The sequence below is a fragment of the Hippocampus zosterae genome, chromosome 9 (genome assembly GCF_025434085.1).
Source record: "Hippocampus zosterae strain Florida chromosome 9, ASM2543408v3, whole genome shotgun sequence".
In the NCBI taxonomy this organism is placed as follows: Eukaryota; Metazoa; Chordata; class Actinopteri; order Syngnathiformes; family Syngnathidae; genus Hippocampus; species Hippocampus zosterae.
Genome location: NC_067459.1, coordinates 23,842,023 through 23,862,259, shown reverse-complemented (window position 1 = coordinate 23,862,259; position 20,237 = coordinate 23,842,023). Strand labels below are relative to the sequence as shown.

The window sequence follows — 20,237 nt, the reverse complement described above, 5'->3', positions numbered from 1 at the left end:
ATGGAATGGACGTGTCTGTCGTTCATATCCGCTTGCATGGAAAAGTCTCAAGGACCCGTGACGGAAATTGGCTTGCTTTGAAGTTGACGTTTCAGGCTCAGATCTCGACTTCCTTTTCAGAGAATTTGCCCTAATGGGGAAGCAAGGCTCCTCCACCGATAGATTCAGCAAAAATTGTCTCAGACTGATTCAAAGTTTGAGGATCATTTGGAATATTGGCCGTGAAGTGAATGATTGCGCCTTCATCGCTTGCTCGCGGCTTCAATCTCTTCTGGCTGTCTCGTATTCGGTTCCTGATTCCTGATGTTTGCATGGGCGATGTTGTTGTGAGGCTGTTTGAAGTCGACTTTATTTTTGTGCTGACTTACTGCACTTCAGTACGCGCACATACACACACACACACACACTGGCTGTCTCTGACCTCTTTGCCGGATCAAAGTGATTTAAATCTAATGTTCTCTGATTCATGTTGTCTTTGAAGAACACACGCACACAGACACACACACACGCATGCATACACTGCATCGAACTAATGAAGCTAGCCAATTAATCGCAAAGCTGTTTGGAGAAAACGGAGACTGGTTTGAGGTGGAAAATAAAAGATTCTGGGGTTGAAGCATTCTCGGCGAGACTCATACACAACAGTTAAAGGTAGAGGAGAGGTGTGTGTGTGTGTGTGTGTGTGTGTGTATACAGTACGAGCTGGTTCGCCGCCCTCTGGGCGGCTCATCAGCTAGTTCCTGCGGAAGGCTGGTGAGGTGGGCCTTCGGCCCACAAAAGTGTTGTTGCTTGGTTCAACTTTTTGTTCATCTTCATTGCTTATCGCGAAAATAAAGAGATGTTTAGCTCTACTGAATAACGAACAATTTCATTGCAATGCTTGTGGGTAGACAACATTTTTTCGCTAAGATGCCCGCGCGATCGTAGTGAGCCACTGCCTGAGCGGCGCAGTGGCGGCGCGGTGAAGTAGGTACGTTTTGAAAAGGGACAGACGGAAGGACAGACCGCGTGCGGGACGACGCGCAATATATATTTAGATATATATTCATTCATTCATTCTTCTTCCGTACCGCTTGATCCTCACTAGGGTCGCGGGGGGTGCTGGAGCCTATCCCAGCCGTCTCCGGGCAGTAGGCGCCAGGACACCCTGAATCGGTTGCCAGCCAATCGCAGGGCACACAGAGACGAACAACCATTTGCACTCACACTCACACCTTGGGACAATTTAGAGCATCCAATCAGCCTGCCATGCATGTTTTTGGAATGTGGGAGGAAACCGGAGCACCCGAAGAAAACCCACGCAGGCCCGGGGGAACATGCAAACTCCACACAGGGAGGCCGGAGCTGGAATCGAACCCGGTACCTCTGCACTGTGAAGCCCACGTGCTAACCACTGGACTACCGGGCCGCCCTATATATATTCATTCATTCATTCATCTTCCGAGCCGCTTGATCCTCACTAGGGTCGCGGGGGGTGCTGGAGCCTATCCCAGCTGTCTTCGGGCAGTAGGCGGGGGACACCCTGAATCGGTTGCCAGCCAATCGCAGGGCACACATAGACAAACAACCATCCACGCTCACACTCACACCTAGGGACAATTTAGAGCGTCCAATAAGCCTGCCATGCATGTTTTTGGAATGTGGGAGGAAACCGGAGCACCCGGAGAAAACCCACGCAGGCCCGGGGAGAACATGCAAACTCCACACAGGGAGGACGGAGCTGGAATCGAACCCGGTACCTCTGCACTGTGAAGCCCACGTGCTAACCACTGGATACCGGGCCGCCCTATATATATTCATTCATTCATTCATCTTCCTAACCGCTTGATCCTCACTAGGGTCGCGGGGGGTGCTGGAGCCTATCCCAGCTGTCTCCGGGCAGTAGGCGGGGGACACCCTGAATCGGTTGCCAGCCAATCGCAGGGCACACAGAAACGAACAACCATTCGCACTCACACTCACACCTAGGGACAATTTAGAGTGTTCAATCAGCCTGCCATGCATGTTTTTGGAATGTGGGAGGAAACCGGAGCACCCGGAGAAAACCCACGCAGGCCCGGGGAGAACATGCAAACTCCACACAGGGAGGCCGGAGCTGGAATCGAACCCGGCACCTCTGCACTGTGAAGCCGACGTGCTAACCACTGGACTACCGGGCCGCCCTATATATATATATATGAATCTTCCGCTCTAAAACCTCAGCAAATACACAAAAAATATTAGACACCAAACAACAACAGTAACAAAATATGAGTTATTAAAAAAAAAACTGACAGTCATGTCAGTGTCTTTTTTTTTATTTTATTTTTGAGTGACGTATTGCACCCACGCGCCACAGCTCAGAAAATCGGTGAGAGAGATTGGAAAGGAGAGAAGGAGAGAAGGAGGCAAGGGAGGAAGGAGGGATGGAAGGAAGGCGAGCGGAGCAGAGTTAGGAAGACGAGCGAGTGGTACATAAGAAGCGGGATTGGAGAGCTAAATTTAGCGTCGCACTTCAAAGGATCAATCCTGACTCGACATCCGCCCCTCTCACGACAAACGTTTTGGGTCGTGGTGAGCCGTCAAGTCAATAAAATAAATAAATAAATATGTGGGGGTGGGGTGGGAGTAGGGGGGGCTCCATTCTTCTTGCTCAGTCTTAGCACTTCAATCTATTTGAAGCGTCTCTTTTCCAAGTCCAATTTGCGTGAGTATTTGAATTGTGGCGCCTCTGTCGTCATGACCATCATGTGGATTGCTCCTTGATGGCCACATTTACTCGCCGGCATGATTGCGGCGCGGCGGAGCCTCCGCAAAAAACGTCAATTCCCTTTTGTGCTCCTCGTGCAGACGAGAGGTTGACAGAGAAGATGGAGGAGTGGCTGGTGTTCACTTCCAAGCGTGGGCGTCACAATAGCGCAGGCGCCTCAGTCACTCTGCAGCGGCATCAAACGTTTGAGGAGGGGGGAAAAGTGCACTTTTCACCAACAATTGGCTTACCATTCAGAGTTTGAATTTCAGATTTTAGGGTGGTATGTCGAGAAGCATTTTCATCACACTAATAACGGACTGGTCGCCAGTCCGTGGACTCGCATAAAGACAAGCAATGAACATGAATGCCTCCAAAGTTTCAAACTTCCAAGGCCTCAAAAGTCCAACGAACCAAAGTCAGACGCCTTTGAAATTCAACAGCCTCAAAAGTCAAACATCTCAAATGTCAAATATTCAACTTCCCAAAAGTCAAACAGTGAAAAAAAAAACTCAATCGCATCAATTGTAAAGTGCTCCAAAAGTCAAACACCCCAAAAGTCAAGCGCCCTAAATTTAAATTTTAAATGCCTCAAAAGTAAAATCTTCAAAATTGGAACACCTCAAAAACTTAAACCCCTAAAATTCAAACACCCCAATGGGCATATGGCTGAAATGTCAAATGGCCCCAAAAAAATCAAACACCTCTCAAAATTTCAAGACCTGGAAAAAAAATGAAGCAACACGAAAGTCAAAAGCCCAAGAAATCAAACAAAAAACAACAGAAATAAAAAAAAAGTCAAATATCAAGCACAGGGGGCTGAAAATGTGTAAATTCCCCAAATTCAAACACCTCAAAAAACTCTCAGTCCAAAAATTAACTACAAATCCACCTGAATCCCAAAACCTCCATCCAAAACTTCAACATCTCATTGGTTGAACAATCCAGATCTCCAACATCCCTAAAACCAAATTCCTAAAAAAATCCAACACTCCAAAACGTCAGCACCTTAACAGTCAAACGTCTTAGCAGTTTCAACACCCTCAAAGTTAAGCTCCCCACAAGTCAAACACCCCAAAAAGCCAACCCCCTCAGTATGCTGCTTCATGTGCTGTCCCGGACGGCCATGTTGGCTAATCTCTGTGGAGCGCGATGGCGCTCTGATGATTTATGAAGGTGCCCTCCTCTCGTACTCGGCTCTACTTACTTTTTCCCGCATTTATTGTGACTTTGTTCTCAACTGACTTTCCTTTTGCTTTTTTTTTTTTTTTAACTTCAGTTGCTGCACTGAGAGCTTTGCGATTTCATTGTTAGCTTAGCTTCACTGGCTAGCTGCCAAAAAGGAACACAAACGATCAGCTGGTTGGGCTCGATTTCCCACAGAACTGTATTGAACTCGAATGTTGTGTACTCTAGAAAATAATATCACAAATAATATCTCTGCGTAGCTAAAACATCATAAGACTTGAACGCTCGCAGCTACAGGAAGGGCTATACTCGCAAGATATCTGGGGATTGCTACGGTTGGCTGTGATGTATTAAGAATGAGGTCCGGTTTCTTCTTCTTTGTTCAGTTTCGTCAGACGCTAACTGTTTAGCGTGTTAGCTTGGTTTGGTTTTTATGTTGTCTCGCTTCCTGCCACACGTTGTCACCTCCACTTAATGCGGTTGTCTTGCTAGCAATTTTGCGTCAAATTCAAAATCCAATCCGAATACCAGTGGCCCAAAAGTCAAACACCTTCAACGGCCAAATGCTTCAAAGGCCAAAGAGCTCCAGCGTCAGACCACTTAAAAGTCCAATCCCACAAAAGTCAAATGCCCCAAAAGTCAAACGGCACGAAAGTAGTAGTCAAGTGCCCTCAAAGTGGCTCAAAATCATCCGAAAGTCGAATCGCAAGAGTGAAACACCTACTACGACTCAAAAGTCAAAAGACTCAAAATTTGAAAAAAGCCCAAATGTCAAAAATTCGCCCTAAAATCTGCGAACTGATGAATTTTTCAGTAGTGAATCCACGCAAGGCCGTGCTCATCCCTTGTCCTGCATTCCTTTCATTTGCTCTTTTACATTGCCAGGTGCGGCCCGGTAGTCCAGTGGTTAGCACGTCGGCTTGACAGTGCAGAGGTACCGGGTTCGATTCCAGCTCCGGCCTCCCTGTGTGGAGTTTGCATGTTCTCCTCGGGCCTGCGTGGGTTTTCTCCGGGTGCTCCGGTTTCCTCCCACATTCCAAAAACATGCACGGCAGGCTGATTGGACGCTCTAAAATTGTCCCTAGGTGTGAGTGTGAGCGCGGATGGTTGTTCGTCTCTGTGTGCCCTGCGATTGGCTGGCAACCGATTCAGGGTGTCCCCCGCCTACTGCCCGAAGACAGCTGGGATAGGCTCCAGCACCCCCCGCGACCCTAGTGAGGATCAAGCGGCTCGGAAAATGGATGGATGGACATTGCCAGGTGTGGAAAAGTTTAAGATTGACGGGAAGAAAGTTTGCATTGCGTTTGCCGAGCCGAGACCTTTTGTTGCTGTTGTTGTCATGACGACGGCCAGCGATCGTAACTCGGCGCACCCCGGGAGAGGTCACGCGTGACGACACAGAGAAGGCGAGGGGAAAAAGAGGAGGCGAGGACGCGGCTTCCCACACATGCCAGCCAGCCAGCCAGCGAGCGAGCGAGTGAGAGAGAGAGAGGGAGAGAGACTTCGAGAGAGGGAGGGAGGGAGGGAGGCGGAAGGAGGAGGGAGTGAAGCGGTCGAAGGATGCTGGAATCTCTGGCTTGCTCCTTTGGCCATGTGACTGCTCTGCTGAGCTCCCGAAGAAGGAAACGAGGGAAGAAGGCAGGATGTTCTCGGTGTCACTCAAGTGCCGCTTGGGGGTCATCAGGCGCCAAGTCAAGGGTACGTGTGTGTGTGTGTGTGTGTGTGTGTGTGTGTGTGTGTGTGTGCGCTTGTTTTCAATGATGGTGTGTTCATTGCGAAGCATCAGGTGTGTTTCATGCAAAGTTTGCATCCTGAACGTGCATGTGCCTTTAAAAAAAAGTGGCTGAGGGTGCAACGTTAACGTGTGTGTGTGTGTGTGTGTGTATGAGAGAGTTTGTACGGTTTTGTGTGTTTGTGCGTTTTTATGTGGGTGTGCAGCTTGAGGCTTGTTGTGCTGACCTCACTTGAGTGTGTGTTTGTGTGTATGTGTCACAATACTGTACTTGTATTTTTGTATTTGTGTGTGTGTGTGTGTGTGTTTCTTAATATTAAACCGCCTCCTCCTGCTCGTGTATTGAAATTGGATTGTCAGCTTCTCATTATTTTAGAATCATTTCACCTCTCCCACAAAATCCCCAAACCAAAAAAATAAATAAATTATGTTTTGAAAATTCACAAAGTCAGTTTGATTTTGCGATATGAAATTTGGTAGGCACGTTTATCATGAGTGGATCCACCCAAAAGATTCAAGAAGCCATTCCTGAAGAGTCAGCCATTTTCATATAAACTGTGTTCACCCAGGTTTGAGAAAGAAAAAAAAAACTAACCAAACAAACGCCAGTTTGACCTAACAGCATGAAATTTGGTTCACATTTTAACATGCAAAGAGCCACAAAAACGTCTCAAAAAGCCATGCATGAAAAGTCTGAAATTGTCGTTCAAAGCTGCAAAATAATGCAGCCCACATAGCCAGGTTGACTTAGCAGTATGAAATTTGGTAGGCATGTCGAGCATGTGGAGACCCACCAAAAAAGTGTCACCAAGCCATACCCATAAAACAAACCACCAAACAGTGCCGGAATTCAGCTTTTTTTGTTTTGAAGTACCGTATTTTCACGACTATAAGGCGCTATTAAAAGTCTTAAATTTTCTCCAAAATGGACAGTGACGCCTTATGGTGCGGAGCGTCCTTTATATGCGCTGAGTTCCAAAATCTGACTGACAGCCGACACGCTGTTTATATCGAGAAAAGGCGGAAGTGACTGTGGCCAGGCATGCGGGAGAGAAGTCGGCCAATCAGGGAAGGGTGGGCGTATATATATACATATATGGAGAGGGAGAGAGAGAGAGAGAGAGAGAGAGAGAGAGGGAGGGAGAGAGAGAGGACAGGCAAGCTAGTCCGCCAATGGTGAAGGGTGGGCGTGTAAGTGGACGCCTCAAGCCAGTACCAACACTTGTATAGAGTGTGGCAATGTGCATTGTTGCAAAACAACTCGGTTTTGGTTTCTAAGAACCCCTGAAAATAAATTCGACAAAAAGACACGCCTACGAAGCTCATTTCAAACTTAAAGCCACCGGTTATGCTTTTGGCATGCGTGCCCATCTCACAGCAGCGGTGAAAAAACAAGTCAAGCAAATGAACTCTGAGCTTGCCGTCATTCCCGGAGGCTTGACTAAAGAACTCCAACCGCTGGACATTGGCATCAACCGGGCGTTCAAAGTAAAGTTGCAAACGGAATGGGAACAATGGATGATCGGTGGCAAACACAACTTTACAAAGAGTGAGAGGCAGCGCTTGGCGAGTTACGCCACAATACGCAACAACGAGAGGGAACGCGGCGTTTTTGATGGATTACGGTACTTGCACAATTGTTCAATTCTTTCTACACACACACGCGCTGCCACCATGTTTCGCTCTGTTCTTTACTTTCAAATGTGGGAAAGCTTCACACGAGAGAAATGTTGCTACTCCTTCTTTCCGCTCGGCAATGTGTAGCAACTCACACTAGCATGTGATGCATTCAATGACAACTGAGATGTGTAGTCCTCTGCTTCTGATACAGAGGATGAGGACTTTGATGGATTTCTGGGTGATGATTGATCGAAAAACGTGAGAACATTGTACGATGGCTAAATAAAATACACCCAAACTCAGTTCTGCTTTCGTTGCCTTTTTAAAAACGTGTTTTTATCTTATCTGTATGTCTTGGCATGCTACCGTATGCTTCAAGCTAACGTGTTAGAGTGTGCATGCATGCCGTATGTTTTAAGCTGGCGTATGTTTTACCACTGTAAAACTGCGGCCATTCGTACGATGCGTCCTGTGTATGTGTAAAATACAGAAATGTCACGCATTACTGAGACTGCGGCCATTAGTACGATGCGTCGAATAGTCGTGAAAATACGGTACTCATTTCTCGGTGCATTCATATTGGAATGTCCGACACATTTTGTCAAGTGAGTTTTCCATAAAAATAAATCTGTAGTACAACGCTGGTATAATTTATACAAACTATCACACTATGTATGCTTGTTAAACACTTTATATGCGTGTGTGTGTGTGTGTGTGTTTTACCCGCATCATTCATTCATATTCATCTTCCTTGTTAAATGCACCAAACTTGATCACTCTGGTCCAAAGACGCTATCACCGCATGGAATATTCATGACAATTAAAAGTAGTCATATTTTTTTCAGGCTAAGTGGCTTTAAATTATGCAGGTTCTGTTTTCTTATTTTTTTGGGGGGGGAGAACCTACAAAGAAATGTGAAAATGTTTGCTGGCATATATCGTTCGGTTGGTAACAAGTTTTGAAAGGATCGCCGTAGGGGATGAAGGTAGCTTGTCGACGCACATTCTTCATGGTCATCTTTAAAAGGTAACGCCTGTGTTCTCAATTCTCCAACCTGAGATTTTTTGGTGTTTTCGGTGCAGTCGTAGGATCGGAAAAAAATTTCAAAGAGAAAGCCAAATGGGGAAGAATTTAACTTCCGTCTGTCCATGGCCGGATTCGAGCTTGTGTGCATTTTTTTTTGTCAGTCCACGTGTCGTTGACGTTGCAAAGAAGTTTGGAAAGTAAGCCCCGCCCACAAATGGGTGCTGCGTTTTTTTTTTCTTGCGTGTTCATTAATTCTCCGGAGAAAACTTCAGATGGACGTGGGAGTGGATCAAAGGTTTTGGTTGTGAAGCTCCGTGCAAAATAATCATCATCCCCAAATCTGGAACTGCTCGGCGTCGGAAGCGACTTTGCACCGCAGCATGGCGCACAAATGCGGCCGCCGCTGTGCAACGAGTGTGCCGTTCACGCTGAGTTAATCGTTTGAAATGACTCTGAGCGAGGGGAGTTGCAAAAGTCGTCACATTCTCCCCATAACCCTTCCGTACGGTTCAGCTAAAATTCACCCTGTTTGGAATTCAATGAATAGCAAAAGTCATCAAAAAAATAGATATTCAGGCCAAGTCGCGACACAACTGGAAAATTGTACTGTACCAAAGTATTTGTACTCCCTAATTGCTTTCGGGATTTTTATATGGCGGAGTTTTTAGAGATTGGGAAAGAAATGGAACATTTTTTTTTGGCCTTAATTCTGCGGAACAGTTGAAAATGGCTGTCGTGACGCACCGAGATGAGTTCAGTCGGCTGCAGGAATGTTAGTTATTCTTCACAGAGGATAAAGAATATTGGCCTTTGTGTATTGCTGCATTATCTGTGTAGGTCTGTTGTTCTGTTGGCATTGAAATTTCTGTTGTTTAAAGGGGGAGTCGAGTCCAAAAGGCCTTTAAAATATATCAAAACAATTGGATTTTGCTGCTTCATTACCTACGACAAAACATAAAATTAATCCGAAGACAGTGTTTAGACTAGCAGGGGAGGATAGAACCTATTTTTGGAAAGGCGCACCTTAATGGGCAATGCTATGTGTTGTTTTAAATCAGGGGTGTCCAAACTTTTTGCCAAGGGGGCCAGATTTTATGTGGTAAAATGTCGGGGGGCCGACCTTGGCTGACATTCTTTACATTGAACAACAATATTGTTCAACAAATTTTAGTAAGCCAGTCTGTTTCACATTTCCATTTTTATTTTAATTTCAACAATCTTAAGAATTTCTTTTGGTTCATTTGAAACAGGAATTTGAAATATGACATATCAGTCAATATAAACACGGAGTGATGTCTTGTTAACTCGTGAGTGATGCCCTCTAGTGTCTAAATGCTATTACTCATTTAGTGAATGCTATTACTCATTTAGCCACTAGAGGGAAGCAGTACTCTATGAAACATCACTCACCAGTCTACGAGACCTCAGTCAATGCAACACGTGTTCCATTGCGCCCAACCTGCGGGCCAGACGGCACTGATTTTATGACAGGGGCCGAGGGACGGATGAAATTCGACCGCGGGCCGGATTTGGCCCCCGGGCCGGACTTTGGACATGTCTGTTTTAAATACATGACATATTCATATAACATATACATCTCAAATATTTGCTTGCAAGGCCAAGGGAAAAACAAATCATCCCAATAACTGCTCGTGTCTTCAAAATGTTGTTCGTCGAATTGCATCTCAAGAAACTCATGCGTAGTGATTCATGAGGAGGGAATGAGTGAATGTCGGTCCCGGTGAGTGCCTCCTCTCTCATCATGAAACTGTCATGGGATTTTTATTTGACTGTAAGTAGAATAAGCAAGTACTTATACTTGGTTTCATCCAACGCCTGAGCCGAGGTGAGGTAACAGCCGCTTTTTCGGAGTTGTCCGCAACTTTGCCTGCCAAAGTGCAGCGGCAGCATTAACGAGCTCCCAGGTGGTTTTTACGCGGGAGCGTTCCTCGGGTCACCAGCGCGTCACTCACCTTAATGAGGCGACCATTCACCCACTCGATTTCCTCGAGCGCCAATTACTTCCTGATGAGCGTTGACGGTAAGCGGGATGACGTTTACAAGCTGACAGCTGAAAATGGCACATTTTGCAAAAAAAAAAAGGGCTTTTTTTTTTTAACCCCCCTCGGCGTCGCTAATCTTTGTGAAAGCTAACCACACAAAAGCAAGGCTTGGAGTCACTGGCGACCGGTCTTTTTTTTTTTTTTATCCTGCGGCATTGACTGGCAACCAAACCATTCTCTAGCTAGATGTAGCCTAGCATTGGCTAACTAGATAGCGACCGGTCCATTGCTTGTTCATATGTTCTGTGGCATTGGTTGGCGACCATTCAATCGTTTAGCCAGATCTACTCTGATATTGGCTGCGTTTCATTTGGTTATTTAAAAAATGATTATTTCTTGAACAAAAACGTTTTTTTTTAATTTTCGTTATTTTGTTCGTCCATTGCTTCGGCGCCATCATGTGGGGGGCTACCAGAGGAACCCTGATCAAGTGAGGACAGGAGCTTCATTTTGTGTATTGCTGCCATTTTTTGGCACCGGTAGGCAACTGCAAACTTTTTTTGGATGGGCGTCAATGACTTGGAGATTTTCGCTGTTTTAGGCAGCTGTTGACGATCCAAGAAAAAGTGGAAATGAAATCAAATCGAATGAAACAATCTCGTTGAAATCACAAGACATTTTTACCTGCTCACATCGTTAGCAACCAGCATCCATTGCACACAATTTTTTTTTTTTAATTTCCAGGGAAGAAGTTAAATGTCGACGAGTGTCTGTGTGCGTGTGTGCGCTCGCGTGTCTTTGATGAATGTTTTATCCCGTCAAGGCAGATTTGTGACACATTGGGAGCACACGCTGCTCATTAGGGGCGGAAGGTGAGCGACGGTTGAAGAGCGAGACAGCTTTTCATAATGAATGATGACAAACACACACAAATGCAGCCAGCATGAGCAAAGAGCTGCCGGCTTCAAGAGGTCAAGTGTGCTTGCTTCAAGATGTTCATTTGCTAATTCAAATCAAATTCAATTCAGAGACGCTAATCACGTAATACAAGTAATGACACGAACCGCTAATGTCATTCCATTTCGATATGATTACATTTTCCTTAAACTATTTGCAATGAGAACAGAAGAAAAAGTGTCCAGTAATAATAATAATATTACACTGATGATGGTGATATTTCTATCGTTCAAGTGCTGTTCCCCAAAATAATTATGCAAATGTGGCAAATTACGAGCGTCGCGTGGGAGCCATTGAAGCTCCCGTCAAAATTGCGCGATGGGATTTTTGGGTCACGTGTTAAGCCGCCGACGCCGTCTTTTGTAGCACGGAGACGACAAAAATGACTTCAAAGGGAGACAATTCGCCTGCGTGGCCGCTTCCGTCAGGAAGCCGGCGCGCTTACCGCGCTTAGCCCGACCTCGCTAAGAGCCGCTTCGATGTCAACGTGCCCTCATTCAGACGTCGAAATCTCCCTACAAAGCCATCGCGATGTGGAAAAAGCTTGGTGGAGTTTAGCAGAACCATTGTGATGGTAATAGTACAAATAGTACTTTTGACATTTTAAAAAAAAAACGAATTGCCACCAATTACTCTACCAGGCACGTACACACACATTTGTTAGCTTCAACCCCGAAAAAGGTCACCCATCAAGAAAAAAAGGCAAAATAATGTATTTAACATACATATGTATTTCTCTGGGGCGGCCCGGTAGTCCAGTGGTTAGCACGTGGGCTTCACAGTGCAGAGGTACCGGGTTCGATTCCAGCTCCGGCCTCCCTGTGTGGAGTTTGCATGTTCTCCCCGGGCCTGCGTGGGTTTTCTCCGGGTGCTCCGGTTTCCTCCCACATTCCAAAAACATGCGTAGATTGGACGCTCTAAATTGTCCCTAGGTGTGAGTGTGACCGTGGATGGTTGTTCGTTTCTGTGTGCCCTGTGATTGGCTGGCAACCGATTCAGGGTGTCCCCCGCCTACTGCCCGGAGACAGCTGGGATAGGCTCCAGCACCCCCCGCAACCCTAGTGAGGATTAAGCGTTTCAGAAAATGGATGGATGGATGGATGTATTTCTCTGAACACAATCGAATGAGCCAATAGTACAATTATGCCGATAAAGGGAAGCTCCGGTGGATATAAAAAGTCTACACACCTTACACACATTAAACTTTTTTTTCCCCCTGCAGCGGTATTAGACGAAGTCTCAAGAGGTTTTTTTTAAATTCTTATTTCTAATTGAAGGATGAAGAAAAAAATAAAACATCCTTTTTTCCCCATCCAGGCCAAAAGTGCAAGCGCTTAACGGCCACCTACTGGCGATGTGTGCACATGACGTCTCTGTACTCTAGTCCAAGGACCGAAATACAGTAGTACGCTTCCATGTGAACAGATTCAAGTTGGATTTCGACTGAGTGAGAGTCATGTCAACTGATTAAGGTTCTATGTAAACCGACGGAGGCTCTGTGTGAACAGATTCCACTTCAATGTCACCAGGTTAGGGTTCTGTGTACAAAGTCTTGCTTTGTTCGCTCCGCGTCTGTCCCAATGTGACCTCATTGCAGTTGTGTGTGAATTGTTTCTAGCTTTGTGTCAACGTGGAGAACAAAATGAATATTCAGCATCTAAAACCAGTCGGGTTCACACAAGAACTCGGCGTCGAGTAGCAACAAAACTCTGATTAATTTGAAAGGTAATGTAGCCTTTCTCTTGAAAAGAAATTCCACCGCATGTGTTTAATATTTGATGCTTATCCCCCCCCCACCCCCCCACCTCCACCACCCCGAAAATATTTCTGGACCATTTTTCTTTTTCTTTTTTTTTTTGGTGACTGAAAATAATGAGCCTGCTTCATTAACTCCTGTAGCGTGTGTGTGTGTGTGTGTGTGTGTGTGTGTGTGTGTGTGTGTGTGCATGCGTTTGTGTGTGTGTGAGCCAGACAAACGTCGCTAGCTCGCAGCTACGAATCGTGTACTAGTTTCGCAGTATGTCGCAGTGACTTATGGACGTGACTCGCTAACGATGCTACGCTAGCTAACGAGTCAGCGTTTGCTAACTTTAGCAGCTGATGCTCTGTCTTCGTTTTTGTGATGAATGAGGAACACCAAACGCTATTTCTCTCTCTCTCTCTGTCTCTCTCTATTTATAAATGGGATATGACACTATAATTTTCTTCCTCCTCACACTGTGTCACATTTCTGCTTCTATCTCAGATGCATGCAGTTTTTTTTCCCATTCCCCACTTGAAAACTTCTTTCTGAGCCTTATAAAAAAAAAAACAACAATATATTTTTTTAGGACAATTCTTTTTTTTCGCCTCTCGCTTCAGATGTGGAACACGAAAAAGAAGCCTGGTGACTGCACTTTTATTTTCACCTCCACGTCACCTGCACCACCGCCACTCTGACGAGCGAAAATAAAACAAACTCCCACTTGTTTTTTTTTTTTGGGGGGGGGGTTGGTTGTTGTTTTTTTTTTTAGGCCCTTAAAAGTGTCGCCCGCACATTTTGACAGCACGTAGGAGGAAGACGAGTTATATTCTCGTTTGCCGCCCCCCCCCGTCCCCCCTCGTCGCACTACACCTAAAATTAAATCCTGTGATGCTAGCAGGGATCACAGGAAACATGTACATTGGGACAACACGGTAAACAAATAAATCAGCCAATGTTTGCCTTCAGGTGACTCATCTTGACAGTTTTGGTGGGGGGGGGGGGGGACACACTAAACTCTGTGGATATCATGCAAATGGATGAATCAATGTGGCTTGATTGTATTCCAAGTGAGGGTAAACAATTGGACGTTTGTGATCATGAGGTGGCTCAATGCCGAGTATAATTCAGTATTAGAAAATGTCAACAATTGTTGGTATTTGATCACAAGGTGACTCGTGGTTTCATGCAGTCGGTTTGGCTCTTAAATTCGAAAATAGCCGCAAACAATTGTATGTTTGTGATCTGGAGGAGGCCCTGTGTTTTGATGGTTCCAATTTATTATTATTATTATTATTTTTAAATCACAAGCCACCTCAGTGCTAAGTCTCAACGTCGTGGTTCATTATCCAAAGCAGTTCTTGTGCAGTCTGTGCCAAATGAGGATGCTAAATCCTTTATGCGGGACAAATAAAGGATATCTTATCTTATCTTAAAACTCTTCCCAACTGTCTGCTTGTGATGAGGAGGAGCGTCTGCGTTTTGTATCAATCGGAGGATCTTGAATTGATCACGGTGGAAATGTTCAATATGTTAGTGAAAAATATGGAAGGGTATTCCTGGAACCTGGAAAAGACGTTGAAAGATATCGAATGATGCGGAATGATATTTAATGATATGCGATGAGGTGAAATGACGCCATATTGGTGAAAAACGTGCAATATGTTGCTTAAAAAAAAAAAAGTGGGACTTTTGGTATGAATTGTTGCAATGTTGAATAGCATTCCTGAGGTGAATAGACTGAGGTGAACGTTTTCCCGGTCGAATGGGAATGAATGGTTGAATGTGACATCGGAAATAGATAAAAATGTATTTACGGATGAATTATTTCGTGACGAATTGGCTTCGGGTTAAGGAAATTGTGACATGAAGTCCAACTCAACACTGTGCTGGTTTGACACACATGCTACTTGTGTCGCATGCTAACCAGCGGCAGTTCGCGTTTGTTCTTTTGGTCGGCGCTGTTGCGAGTGACGAGCGATCTGTCATTTGACAGGCCGGCGGTCACCTCGCGACGGAGCGTGTGGCAGCTTTCATTTTTTGCCGCACTTTCATCACCTGCCGCTTCTTCCCATGTGGGCCCAGAAACGGGGAATCTGATGGCGGGTGTCACAAAAAAAAAAAAAAAAACTGGGACATCAAAAGTCCCAAAGGCGGTGAGCTGCAACTTTTCGTGCATAATCAGACGAGAGCAAAGATGGTGCAATGACAAAGAAAAGTCGTCGCAGAGACGGAGAACAAACCGGAATAATAAATGCGACTGTGCCGCCGCGGATAAAATAATAATAAAATGAAGTTGATTACGCAGCTGAGCAGTCAGCGTTCTGGGGGCGAGCGAGTGAGCGAGCGAGTGAGCGAGGGAGCGAGTCAGGGCTGCAGACAGAAGTTGAGCTTCCCTCTCGCTCCTGCGCTGCACATTTGGCGAATCCTGTCAGGAAGCGGCGGTGAGGTGACGCGCGGCGGCCATGCTTTTTCTTCAGGCCATCTTGAAGAGACGGCTCCTCCTGCAGAAAGGTGAAACTCCTCAATTCATCCTCACTTACAACTCTTTTTTTTTTTTTTGAAGTTTCCATCCTCCAATGGCGTCTGTATGTTTTCCCGGCAATGAGAACTTCAGTATTTCTCCCCTGAAGTGATTATTCACTCACTATTCAATTTGAGCTTGTCTTCACTGTTTTGGACTTTTATTTATTTTTTAATTCGGATTTCCATGGCGACCTGCCATCACGCGTTTAGTGCTCAGGATGATGTTCACTTGAGTTTTTTTTTTTTTTTTCCATGTCTATTCTTATGTTTTACTCAAGCTAATAAATCTTCAATTTGATTTGGATTTCTTCGCGGTCGTGACAGATTGAGCGACTCCTTGCGACTCGGTGTTTGTCGGTTTGCGCGCGAGAGCTGGGCTGCCGTCGGCCCCTTCTGATGATTTATTTATGGATTTGGGGATCTCCGGCTTTGAAGTTAAGCTTGGAGATGGCAAGCGAAGGGAGGGAAACGGGGACAAAGCGCCTCGTTTCCGGCCGCGTTGGGACCACTCGTGATTACGACTCGGGTCTATCATTTATATTGATAAGTTGATTAACGGGTGTCGGTGTGAAGCTGAAGATGTGCTCATGCCCAAGATCAACAACAAAAACATGGACACAATTTGAGCTCTTGGTGTCAAAACAAAATGATCTCAGAGGCGTTAGCAATGAGGGAAAATCTTTCAGCAGGCATTTGAAAAAGTTTGCTGACTTTTTTTGTGGGTCTCCTCATGAGAGACATGTCTGCCAAATTTCATGTTACTCAGTGAAATTGGCTTTGGGAGCTGAATATTTGATCAAATACAATTGGGCGAAAGTGAACCAAATGAGTCCAAAGTTGCCAGTTTGAACCAAAATGACTTGTTTTTGGTTTTCAGAAGTTTTCTGGCTTATTAAATATTTGGTGGCTAATCACATTGACTTGACGAATATAGTGGTGGAGTTTTTTGGGTGTAATTTCACATTTGTTTTTCCACATTCACAAGCTACATTTTCATGAATGCTGTCCAATTTCAGATGTTTCTCAACTTTCTGATATATTTAAAGTTTCATAATGATTTCTCATTATTCCTGCCAATTTTTTTGGTTGGTTTTACTGGCAAATTTCTCATTTTTGCTGGTTAATTTTATTTTCTGGCTCAATTCACATTTCTTTTTCATGGATGCTGATGGTGGTAGATTTTACGTTTATTCATCCCTTTTTTCATTTAGTAATCCTGATGACTGGATAATGTTTTGCGTTTTCTGAGTATGTTTGACGAAATTCACGTTTACTTGCTAATGTCACGTACTTTTATCGTGTTTGCCGTCTAAAATCACAAATGTTGGCTCACCCTTTGTGGCAAGTTTCAAGTGTTGACTGGCTTATTTCTCATGCTTCCTGGCTAATTTCACATCAAAGCAGGAATCCTGTTGATTTTTAAGTGTTTCGGAAACCGAAGCTGGGCTTTCCATCACACCCGCCCGACCTTTTGTTGTTACCCGTCTGCATCCCGCCCCTTTCGGAGCCTTCGCTGCCTTCCTCACACAAATGCAGATGCGCCTCCTTTGATTTTGTCACGAGAGATTAATTAGCGCGTTAGGAAGAGGTCTATTTATACCGGTAGCCACCAGAGGGAAACAAGATGGAGGCTGAGGCAGACAGGAGTTAAAGGGAGATAATAAGAATTAATGATGCAGAAGTTAATTTTTTGAATGAATGTCCGCACAGCTTGTTACGACGTCAATTCTGTTTGTTTACAACTTCTGACTTTGTGACTTTGTTTTTCTTGATTGCGCTTGCCACTGCCTCCCTACATTTGAATTGTTGGCTAAAGCTGGATTTACCAACGAATCTGACGCTAATTAAATATGTTGTCTGGCTAATTTCAATTTTTTGCAAGTTCAAGTATTTAAAAAAAAATACATTAATGTGTAATCTCATAATGTGTAATTTTGCTCACCTGCTGTCTACTTCGAATGCGTACTTGCTAATTTGCTGGCTAATTGCACAAGTTTGTTTTACTAATTACATGGCGCATTGTCTCGTGTCACATGTCAGCAGGGTAATTGCTCACGCTTGCTAACTAAAGTTACATTTGATGCTGAGTGTCACATTTGCCGGCTAATTTCATGTTTGCTGGCTAATTCCAAATTTTCTGGCTAACTTCAAGCATTTATTTTGGCTAATTTAACGTTTGCTAGCTAAAGTTACCTTTGATTCGGAGTGTCATGTTTGCAGGCTAACTTCATGTTTGCTAGCTAATTCCACATTTTCTGGCTAACTTCAAGCATCTCTTTTGGCTAATTTAACGTTTGCTAGCTAAAGTTACCTTTGATCCCGAGTGTCACGTTTGCAGGCTAACTTCATGTTTGCTAGCTAATTCCACATTTTCTGGCTAACTTCAAGCATCTCTTTTGGCTAATTTAACGTTTGCTAGCTAAAGTTACGTTTGATCCCGAGTGGCACGTTTGCAGGCTAACTTCATGTTTGCTAGCTAATTCCACATTTTCTGGCTAACTTCAAGCATTCTTTTGGCTAATTTAACGTTTGCTAGCTAAAGTTACCTTTGATTCCGAGTGTCACGTTTGCAGGCTAACTTCATGTTTGCTAGCTAATTCCACATTTTCTGGCTAACTTCAAGCATCTCTTTTGGCTAATTTAACGTTTGCTAGCTAAAGTTACCTTTGATTCCGAGTGTCACGTTTGCAGGCTAACTTCATGTTTGCTAGCTAATTCCACATTTTCTGGCTAACTTCAAGCATCTCTTTTGGCTAATTTAACGTTTGCTAGCTAAAGTTACGTTTGATCCCGAGTGGCACGTGTTTGCAGGCTAACTTCATGTTTGCTAGCTAATTCCACATTTTCTGGCTAACTTCAAGCATCTCTTTTGGCTAATTTAACGTTTGCTAGCTAAAGTTATGTTTGATCCCGAGTGTCACGTTTGCAGGCTAACTTCATGTTTGCTAGCTAATTCCACATTTTCTGGCTAACTTCAAGCATCTCTTTTGGCTAATTTAACGTTTGCTAGCTAAAGTTACGTTTGATCCCGAGTGGCACGTGTTTGCAGGCTAATTTCATGTTTCACGTTTGCTTTGCACAGAGCATCTTCATCTTCATTAGTCAGGTGTGCGTGCCCCCCCCCCCCACAGGAGGGCGGCTGTCATTTGCCACTTCAGAGTGCTTAGCCGTAATCCTCCGAGTGCGGATTCATTTGCACTCGAATCCTTCAGAAGGAGGAAGAGGGAGATAAGACCGCCACCTCGGACCACCATTTGTGTTTGTATGCATGGAACGTGTGTTTGTGTACATGTTTGTGTACATGTTTGTGCGTTTGTGTACGAGTGCGCTGACGTGAGTCATTCTCGAGCCTTAATTTCACTACATCCTCCTCTGCTTCCCTCAGGCCTTTAAACGCTTGCGTGCGCACACACACACACACACACACACACACACACACACACACACACACGCACGTACGCGCGCAAACAACATACAACGCAAGTGATACGATCAGTCAAATTTGTATTTCTCATAATCAATAAGCTGGCTAGTTCCACAATTGGTAACGACTTTCTCATGTTTGTTGGCTAAATTTGTCATTCTTGCTCGTCAAGTTCACAAGCGTACTGGCGGATTTATCCTGTTTCCCTGTTCAGTTCATGTTTGTCGGTTCTTCTCAGATGTTTTCTCAGGTTTAATGGCTGATTTTACGTTTGTTGGTCAATTTCTCACATTTGCTGGTTCAATTCTTTAGTTTACTGGCCTGGTTCACACAATTGCTGACAGATTTTATTCTGTTTACTGGCTTATTTCATGCCGGTCAATGTCAGATATTTGTTGGCTAATGCCACATTTATTACGTTTGTTGGGACAAATGTCATGTTTCTGGCTGATTTCACATTTGTTGGCCAATTCTTCCTGGCTAAATCTGCATTGTTTCTGACTAACGTCAAATGTTTCCAAGTTCATTTCCTGAATCTTGTCGACTAACTTACTAATTTCACATTTGTCGGCTAATTTGACGCTTTCTGGCTAGTTTCGCATGTTTCATCTGTCTTGTTGGCTGTTGGGGGGGTGGGGGGGGGGGGAACGTATGAAGGAAACGGGAAAAGCAGCTGCGGGCGCGTTTGTGTGAGTCAGACTGGATGCCAGCCAAGTGATGCTGATGCAAAGATGCAGAATGAACTTTTTATTTATTTATTTATTTATTTTTATTTCATTTTTTTTTAGGAAAACAAAAGTAGGTCAGGCAGAGGCGGGCAAGCCAGCTCTCCAAACAACTGACCAAAACAGAGAGAGAGAGAGAGACTTATTACTAACGACACACACATCGCGGCGGCCCGGTAGTCCAGTGGTTAGCACGTGGGCTTCACAGTGCAGAGGTACCGGGTTCGATTCCAGCTCCGGCCTCCCTGTGTGGAGTTTGCATGTTCTCCCCGGGCCTGCGTGGGTTTTCTCCGGGTGCTCCGGTTTCCTCCCACATTCCAAGAAAAACATGCATGGCAGGCTGATTGAACACTCTAAAGTGTGAGTGCGAATGGTTGTTCGTCTCTGTGTGCCCTGTGATTGGCTGGCAACCGATTCAGGGTGTCCCCCGCCTACTGCCCGGAGACAGCTGGGATAGGCTCCAGCACCCCCCGCGACCCTAGTGAGGATCAAGCAGTTAGGAAGATGAATGAATGAATGAATGAACACACATCGCTGTGTTTGTATATGCTTTCAAATATGGCACC

The 20,237-nt window shown here is 44.7% G+C and overlaps 1 protein-coding gene across 8 annotated transcripts in view; it reads left to right on the top strand.

Moving 5' to 3' along the window:
- grip2b (glutamate receptor interacting protein 2b) overlaps window positions 1-20,237 on the top strand; it is a 57,490-nt gene that overhangs the window by 10,480 nt on the left and 26,773 nt on the right. For 2 of the 8 annotated variants that reach the window (XM_052076554.1, XM_052076552.1), the window contains exon 1: window positions 5,439-5,614. The exons of 4 other annotated variants lie outside the window; for them this stretch is intronic. In XM_052076554.1, coding sequence (XP_051932514.1) covers window positions 5,560-5,614 — 55 coding nt within the window. In that variant the 5' untranslated portion in view covers window positions 5,439-5,559. Of the gene's footprint in view, window positions 1-5,438; window positions 5,615-15,347; window positions 15,511-20,237 lie in introns of those variants that run through there. 2 more of the 8 variants (XM_052076557.1, XM_052076556.1) reach the window with 1 other exon arrangement.